General features: G+C 41.4%; 1 protein-coding gene across 1 annotated transcript in view; it reads left to right on the forward strand.

Annotated features, from left to right (window-relative positions):
* The window catches only part of LOC120932665 (carbohydrate sulfotransferase 1-like), a 66,542-nt gene extending 57,988 nt beyond the window's left edge, over window positions 1–8,554 (forward strand). The window contains exon 3 of the mRNA XM_040345204.1: window positions 7,229–8,554. Within this exon, the coding sequence (XP_040201138.1) occupies window positions 7,229–8,310 (1,082 nt within the window). The 3' untranslated portion in view covers window positions 8,311–8,554. The remainder of the gene's footprint in view (window positions 1–7,228) is intronic.
* The last annotated feature ends 872 nt before the right edge of the window (window positions 8,555–9,426 follow it).

A 9,426-nucleotide genomic window follows, 5' to 3' on the forward strand; every position in this document is an offset into this window, starting at 1 on the left:
TGATCTGCCTATGGGTGTGAATGAGGTTGGACTTGCTGCGTCATCGGCCCTCCCTCCTCCAGAAGTGAATGACGATGTGCATGTTAATGCAAATCCTGTTGCTGGCAGAACTGGCAGGTCGGTTTACAAGAGGACACAGAAGCTGCGCAGATGTTATTCTCCATCACCTCCAAAGAACACTAAAAAGGGTAAAGGTGGTAAAAAAGCTCCTTCCCAAATTATTTCAGTGCAGTCTTCTCAGACCAGAGAAGATTTTCAGACAGCTTTGTGTGATGTTTTTAATCCTTTAGTTGGTACTACTGATTATCCTGCTGTCTCTAATGTTGTTTCTCATGGGGGTCGCACTGATAACACTTTAACTGTTTCAGCACCAGCACAATGTCCTATTCCTGTGGTTACAAGTGATACTGCTCCCACACAAAGAGGTGAGTCTCTCGACTCGGCTGCTTTATCTGATATAATTTCTAACTTTTCTTTAGTATCTGGGCAATTGCAGCAATTACTGTCTAGAACTTCATTGCCTGCTATGGATGTTTCGCACGCTTGGTCTAACCAGCAATCTGCCCAATCTACATGTGTGCCTAGCCAGGTAATGCAGGTGGAACCGATTGCTAATGTGCATGAAATTGCTAATGTTCCTGAAAGTTGTTTTAGGGAGGCTATGGCGTGTGAGTTGTCCCCGCTGGGATTTCATTTATCTGCTAATGTCAAAGCTAAGATTTGGAGGGGGGATTATATGGATATTTTGTCCCTTTTACCAGCTGCAGAAGACAGACCTCTGAGGAGGGATCAAGAAAAGATTGTAGATGATAAGCGTAAGGTTGTGCCTAGATCCTTCAATAACTGGCTGCAGGCCTTCTGTATTTACGCTAGTGTGATGGGCGAAAAACATCCTGAGATTTGTTATAAAATGTTTCATCATGTGGAAATCATATTGGAAGCGTATAAAAATTTTCCAGGCTTGGCTTGGTTTACTTATGATGAATCTTTTCGTCAAAAACTAGCTGTTCATGGATCGTTACGATGGGGAACAAAAGACGTCGGATTGTGGCTCAATTTGTTGTTGCCTCAGAGACTGATGGTTAGATCCCCTCCGGTACAGACTGGGCCTTTTCGCAAGGGCCTTTGTTTTAGCTTCAATCAGGGCCAATGTAAGTGGCCGCATACGTGCCGTTTTAGACATGAATGTTCTAATTGTTCGGGAGTACACCCGGCTTCTAGATGTTTCAAAAAGATGGCGTTGACCCCACAGCCTCAGCCTAAGGATACTTTTCGTAAAAGCAGTAACCCCGGTGAAGTTGGTAGAAATGTTACCTTATCTACGCATTTGGCCGCGTCGTCAGGAGACGGACTTATTAATTAAGGGCTTTTCGTTGGGTTTTTTACTGCCATCTTTTTCTGGAGTGGGTTGTTCGGTTGTGGATAATTTGCCCTCTGTTGGCAGGTTTAAAGAGGTAGTTAGGAAAAAGATAGAGAAGGAAGTACGGGCTGGCAGGGTTGCGGGTCCTTTCAAGGATCCCCCTTTTGTCAATTTCAGGATATCTCCATTAAATACTGGGATGGCCATTGGTCAGCTGCTCCTTGGCCGGCGGGTTGGCTGGAGAGGGGTTTGACTTCCAATATTGTATTTTTGGAAATCTTTCCCATCTTGGTGGCTCTGGAATTGTGGGGTGACAGTTTTCGTAATATGAGATTGCTTTTTCATTCGGACAACAAGGGTGTGGTTTTTGCCATCAATTGTATGTCTTCCAAGTCTCCACCTGTGGTTGCTGTTCTTCGGCACATTGTTTTTAAATGTCTCTTTTTGAATGTTTGGATTAAGGCTAAGTATATACCTGGTCATGTTAATGATATTGCTGACGCACTGTCTCGATTACAGCAGGAACGTTTCAGGACACTGGTGCCAGAAGCAGATCTTCTTGGTCTTCCGTGCCCTATCCATCTGTGGTCCATCGTCTAGAGAAGGTTCAAGTTGCTGTCCTGAATTCGTTGGCTCCTTCCACGTGGGCAAATTACAAGGCCGCGTGGGATAGCTGGCGATCTTTTTTGTTTACGCAGGGTCATCATCAGGATGAGTACAGTGAGCATCTGGTTCTTTCTTTTTTGGACTCCTTGATGGGTTCTAATTATTCGCATGTTGTTAAAATTTTGGCTGGGGTTTCTTTTTTTGTTAAATGGCGGAATTTACCGTCTTGTTCTAGTTTTTTTTCTATACAACAAGTATTGAAGGGTTACCGGAAATGTTCCTTTTCTGTCGATACTAGGGTTCCGATTACTGTGGAACTGTTGCGAGCCTTACTCTCAGTGACTGATTCGATATGTTCGTCTAATTATGAAGCTGTTCTTTTCAAAGCTTCTTTTAGTGTTTGTTTTTTTGGAGCTTTTAGGATTTCGGAATTGGTGCCCAATTCCTCCTTTGCTTGTAATGGCCTGCTCTATTCGGATTTGTCTTTTTCTGACAGTGGGGTTCAGTTTTTTTTGAGGCATAGTAAAACTGATCAACTGGGGAAGGGCCGAATTATTAGTATTGCTAAGATTTATGACAGTTCTATTTGTGCTTGTCACTTTATGTTTAAGTATTGTTCCATTCGTCCTAAGTGTGGATCTCATTTATTTGTACATGTTGATGGGCTTCCGCTTACCCTTTTTCAATTTTCTGCAGTCCTGAAGAAGTGTTTGGTCAAGCTGAATCTTGACCATTTGCATATTACCACTCACTCATTTAGAATAGGTGCAGCTACTGAAGCTTCTAGGCTTGGTTTGTCTGCATCTGCGATCCAGGACTTGGGTGGGTGGAAGTCCAATTGTTTCAAGACTTATATTAGGCCTAACCTTTGCCATTTCTGAATTCCAGGTGCATCAAAGCATAATGTCTGGATTTTAGGACATTCTTACGTGTTCTGGGCTAAGAAACGTGCTTCTGTCCGTTCATATGGTAATAATTTGGGTTTGGATGGTGAGGATGTTTTTATTTGTTGGTTTGGTAGGCGCGGAATGTCTTGGTTTGACTTGCGCCCTACTTTAAATAGATTATATTCTTCATGGCCTCCTCCGAATTCTGTAGTTTTCCATCTCGGGGGTAATGAGATAGGTCATTATAAGACACTTGATTTATTAAGTAGGATTAAAGTTGACCTCTATCAATTGCATTTAATTCTTCCTAATACAGTTTTAATATTTTCCGAAATTATTCCAAGACTTTCTTGGTTTTTATCTCCAGATCTACTGTTCTTGGAGAAAATTAGAAAGAAAATTAATAGGGCCATGGCTAAATTTATGCCTTCAATTGGGGGCATGTCTTTTAGACATGTTGAATTGGAAGGTAGAATTCCAGGTTTTTATCGGTCAGACAATGTTCATTTGTCTGATGTGGCCCTGGATATATTAAATTTGGATTTGCAGACTAGTGTGGAATTGGCCGTGGCCAGGGTGGGGTGCCAGACTTGTTAATCAAGTCTGGCGGGTGGGGATATTTGTGTGTAAGTTTATGGTATATAGTTTGAGCTGTAATGGCTAAACTAATTTATGGGAATAAGTAAGAGTATTGGCAAGTAATGTTTTGGTGATTATACGTTTATTATAAATACCAACAATGAAAGAGCTACGGCCAATTATTTCCAACAAATAAAATATTTTATCAAAATGATAATTTCTGGTTTCATAGTACCGTATTTATCGCGGTATAACGCGCTCTGGCGTATACCGCGCACCCCCAAAGTGGCCCCCAATCCTGTGGGAAAAAAAGATTTTTTGTTGTTTTGTACTTACAGTTTTGATGTCTTGCGCGGCGTCCATCTGCGGCCTCGTCGGGTCCGGCGTCCTTCTGCGGCCTCGTCGGGTGTCCTCTTCGGCGGGTCGGGCGTCCATCTTCGGCGGGTCGGGCGTCCATCTTCGGCGGGTCGGGCGTCCATCTTCGGCGGGTCGGGGCGTCCATCTTCGGCGGGTCCGGTGTCCATCTTCGGCGGGTCCGGTGTCCATCTTCGGCGGGTCCGGCGTCCTTCGGCGGCGTCCTCCCGCTCGTTTCCCGCCACGACTTTGAATACTGCGCCCGCATATAGCGAGCGCAGTACACTCGTGAATCTTCGGGCAGGCTCGGGCGCCTCTCGCACTGACGTCCTGTACGCTCAGGACGTCAGGACGTCAGTACGAGAGGCGCCGAGACTGGCCGAAGATTCACGAGTGTACTGCGCTCACTATATGCGGGCGCAGTATTCAAACTCATGGCGGGAAAGCGGGTATCGGCGTATACTGCGCACCCACGATTTTGCCCTGATTTTCAGGGCAAAATAGTGCGCGGTATACGCCGATAAATACGGTATTTATTTATAGAAGGTTAAAGATTTCTGTATTCATTCCCATGGGAGAGGGGAAACAATTAGTTTCCCATCAATATGGGAATGAGACAGAATCAGGTAATAAAGTTAATTAAAAAAAAAAAAAAAAAAAAAAATTATAATATAGATTGTTATATAGGATTGGTTAATAAGGCAATAAGATGATTGGTCAGTAAATAAGCACGAGCCCTTGGTCAGTTGTTAAGCCTGGAGAGCCTATAAATACAAGTGGACGTCTAGAAACCGTTAGCAGAGCGGCGGTGACATCTCAGAAGACACGCCCTCCCTCCCTCCCTTTGTCGTAGCTCTAAGTTGTGTGGTTGTTTATGTCCCTTCCTAAGAAGGGGATATTTGTGTGTAAGTTTATGGTATATAGTTTGAGCTGTAATGGCTAAACTAATTTATGGGAATAAGTAAGAGTATTGGCAAGTAATGTTTTGGTGATAATACGTTTATTATAAATACCAACAATGAAAGAGCTACGGCCAATTATTTCCAACAAATAAAATATTTTATCAAAATGATAATTTCTGGTTTCATAGTATTTATTTATAGAAGGTTAAAGATTTCTGTATTCATTCCCATACATTAAGCTTGTGTATTACAGGGGTATTTATATTTAAAAAGTGAAATTGTGGCCGGAACTCCGCTTTAATAACAAAAAAAAAACAACACATATCAAATAATGCTAAAGCAGAAAACCAGTGTAAACAAAAGTTAGCCTTTGCAGTGGTTCAATGTAAAAAAAAAAGATCCATGTGTATGGGGTGAGATGAATGGCAGCTTCAGCCCAGACACCAGTCAGACCACGCCCCCAATGCATTTCGCTCCGCCCCTCGGAGCTTAAAGGGGTTGTAAATAAAACATTTTTTTTTTTGCTGAAATGACTGTTTACAGGGTATAGAGACATAATAGTTAACTGATTCATTTTAAAAAGATTAAAAATAGATAAAAATCAATCATATAATGTACCTGTAGTTTCTAGTTTCGTTTTTGCATGTTGTTTCCTGCCTCTGTGCTGTACAGAGCCACAGAGCCATAGAGCAGTGATGGTTTGGAAAACAAAACTGATTGGTGTTGTGGGGTTTTAGACACACAGTAATCACACCTCCTTGATTAGTGACCACAGAGAGAAAGCTCCCAGTACTGTGGTTATCAGGAAACAGACAACCAGGAAGTGTGGAGATCAGAGAAGTATTACAGCAACTTGAGAGAAAAAACGAACAATGAGGACATGAAAACAGCACTGCATTAAGGTAAAGGAAGCTATTAAGATAAAAAAAAATGTCCTTTACAAACCCTTTAACCATGGGGTGGGGAGTTTTGAGCATTAGGGGTTGTTTTAAAGGGCATCATTGGCTCTCATGTGATAGAAATTGATGACACACAGGTGCTCAGGCAAGCAATCAAGTGGACAAAAACAGCCACAGACATTAAAGCTTATCACAATCAAGATTGCTATACAGCAGGAAAGGAATAACAAAACTGCACAAAAATTGCAAGCGGAGGTTCACGGGGCGGAGCATTACAGATCCGCCCTGTGTGAAAGGGGCCTAAAACCCATATATTGTCTAACACGTGCCTTTTCCTAGACTAAAGAATCACAAGAAATGGTGTCAGCCCTACTCAGTTTTCTTTTGTTAAACGATGGAATCCCTCCCATTTCCTTAGCTCCACAGCATAGGGGATAACCATTCGGTAGTTCATTATAAGAACCGGGAAGACTCCTTGAGATAACCCCCGAAATGTGTTTAGGACACGATTTTCGAATTTGTGACGGATTAACAGTTATTTTTTGTTTCTACGGAGCAATTACAACAATCAGCCAAAACTTTATGACCACTGACTTGTTAAGTACATAAATTGATTATCTAGTTGCAATTGCATCTGAAAGTCAGTGCAATACATAAGGCAGCAAGTAAACATGTTGTCCCTCAAGTTGATTTGTTAAAAGCAGAAAAAATGGCCATTGCAGTTGTATGTGGGGCTATGTAGCTGCAGACCGGTCAGGGTGCCCATGCTGACTCATGTTCACTGCGTGAACCTACCTTACCTACAATGGGCACATGAGCATGGATTGGACCATGGAGCGATGCAAGGTGGCCTGCTCTGATAAATCATGTTTTCTTTTACATCATATCGATAGCTTGGTGCTTGTGTGTTGCTTACCCAGGGAAGAGATGGAACCAGGATGTACTATGAGAATAAGGCAAGCTGGTGGAGGCAGTGTAATGCTTTTAGCAATGTTCTGCTGGGAAACCTTGGGTTCTGTCTTTCAAATGGATGTTAGTTGACATGTACTACCTACCTAAACATTGTTGCTGACCAAGTACATCTCTCCATGGAATCTGTATTCCCTGGTTGGAATAAGTACTATTTTGACTTTATTTTAGTCAAGTTTGCGACGAGGCAAAGTACATGCCATGCTTTGTCCGATCTCCCTAGCTAGCAGCTAGCAAGGAGACAGCTGATTTGCTTAGCAGCTCCTTTCACTGGCTCCCAGCACCTGCCCAATGAAAGCACTGGCAGGAGGAATGCAGAGGCTTGTGAGGTGTGTCAGCCACTCCTCCCTCTGTATTCCTCTTGCCAGTGTTTGCCTCAGGCAAGTGCTTAGAGCTAGAGACAGGAGCTACAAAGAAAACAGCCTTCTCCCTGCTAGCTGGGGTAGCAGGTGGCCCTAGGCCATGGGGATCACGCTGTCCCACATCACAGCTAGTGTTACAGGGCCCATAAGGAGATGGGACAAAGTACTACATTTGTTACTTCGGGAACACAAAGTAAAATAAAAACGTGATCATTTATCTTTAAGCTGTGAGTTAAAAATCCAGGGACATATTGTTTATTTTTATTAAATTGATATTACTAGTACTGACTTTATTTTTTTGCTATTTCAGATAACATTACAAGAGCATTGTGTGAAGATGTCAACACCCAACAAAGCAGAAAACATATACTGATATTTGCCACTGCCAGAAGTGGGTCATCTTTTCTTGGCCAGCTGTTTAACCAAAATCCTGATGTCTTTTACTTGTTTGAGCCCCTTTACCTTGTTCAATATAAACTTGCAAACAGGTACCCTGCCATAGACAGGCGATCACTTCTTGGGGCCTATAGGGACTTGCTTCAGAATCTGTATGACTGTGACTTTTACCTCCTTGAGAACTATATCAAACCAACACCCAAGGATCACGTGGCATTGTCATTTTTCAGACATGGAGCAAGTAACGCTTTGTGTTCACCACCTGTGTGTGAACAGCTAGAAAGACTTGAGGAAAACATATGCTCAAAGAAGTGCCAAAGGGTAAACTTAACTTTGGCTTCCACTGCTTGCCGGTCGTATAGATATATGGCCATTAAGACAATAAGGATTCCAGAGATTGACCATCTGAGGACACTTGCAGAGGACCCTCGACTAAATCTTAAAATTATTCACCTGGTCAGAGACCCCAGAGCTGTTCTAGCCTCAAGGATTAGTACTTTTGTAGATCAATATAGGCTTTACCAAATTTGGAACTCCTCTGGCAAAATGCCACATAACTTAGACCTGAACCCCATCAAAAACATGTGCATTGATTACAGTAAGTCAGTAGAGACGGCCTTCGGTAGACCTTCTTGGTTAAAAGGGAGATACATGCTTATCCGATATGAAGACCTTGCCAGAGATCCAGTCAAGAAAGCCAATGAGATTTACAACTTTATAGGCTTAGAATGGAAAGACAACCTAACTGCATGGATTGAGGAGAACACCAATGCTTCTGTCCCCTCTAACGTGAGCAAATTTACAACAAACAGAAACTCATCAGAGACTGCTGAAAATTGGAGGCTCCATTTGCATTTTAACATTGTCCAAGCCGTTCAGGAATTATGCAATAAAACTTTATTCCAGTTTGGTTATCAATCAGTAGACTCCATACATCAACTGAAAAACCTCTCACAAACCCTGATTGAACCGAGGGTATTTTTACCATTTATTTAAAAAAGTGGAGAGAGGGCCAAAAAATCTGCCAAAAGCCTTAAAACCAACTAAAGGCTACAGTGAAAATATAGAAGAATTTGCAAATTCACAAGACATAAAGAGAGCACGCTAAGGCAGCTAGAGAAAATTAATTCTCAACTGACAAATTGTGCATAGAACAGCGCCTTTCAAGTGAAAAAAATGTTTCAATCACTTTAATATAAATAAGAGATGACTTCCTTTTTAAATTAAATTATATTTGCTATTTCTGTGTAAATGTGTCATTTGATTAAAAAAAAATAGGAAAATCCTTTAAAATAAGATTTACAGATGAAGAAAATAGTTTCATATATTTTTTTTGCTTTTATGTTAATTAGAACAGGAATCTTAAAAAATAGTTTGTAAAATTTTAATTAATTTACATTGATTTCTTCTTATCATTTTTTTCCTTTGTGATATAATCCTCTTTTCAATAAACCAGAGCTCTGGTTTTTTGAAAAATCGGTATGAAATAAGGCGCTGTTGTGTTTAAAAAAATGCAACTGATTTACTTCCTGTTGAAGTAGAGAAGCAGATGCATTCCCAGGCTTAAAATGTATCTGTTCCTTGCCCATGCAGGGTAATGCCTCGTACACACGGTCGTTTTTCGGCATGAAAAAAAAACAACGTTTTTAAAAACGTCATTTAAAATGATCGTGTGTGGGCTTCACATAGTTTTTTGGCCTCTGAAAAACGCCCCAAAAAAAATTCGAACATGCTGCATTTTTTCACGTAGTTTTTTAAAATGTCGTTTTTCGTGTTGTTAAAAATGATCGTGTGTGGGCAAAAACGACGTTTTAAACCCGCGCATGCCCAGAAGCAAGTTATGAGATGGGAGCGCTCGTTCAGGTAAAACTACCATTCATAATGGAGTAAGCACATTCATCACGCTGTAACAGACAAAAAAGCGCAAATCGTCTTTTACTAACAAGGAATCAGCTAAAAGCAGCCCAAAGGCGAATAGAACTTCCCCTTTAGAGTGCCGTCGTACGTGGTGTACGTCACCGCGCTTTGTTTATAATTTTTCAAAAACTATGGTGTGTGGGCAACATCGTTTTTAATGATGAGGTTGGAAAAACGTCGTTTTTTGGACATGCT

Source organism: Rana temporaria, chromosome 3 (assembly GCF_905171775.1).
Source record: "Rana temporaria chromosome 3, aRanTem1.1, whole genome shotgun sequence".
Lineage (NCBI taxonomy): Eukaryota > Metazoa > Chordata > Amphibia > Anura > Ranidae > Rana > Rana temporaria.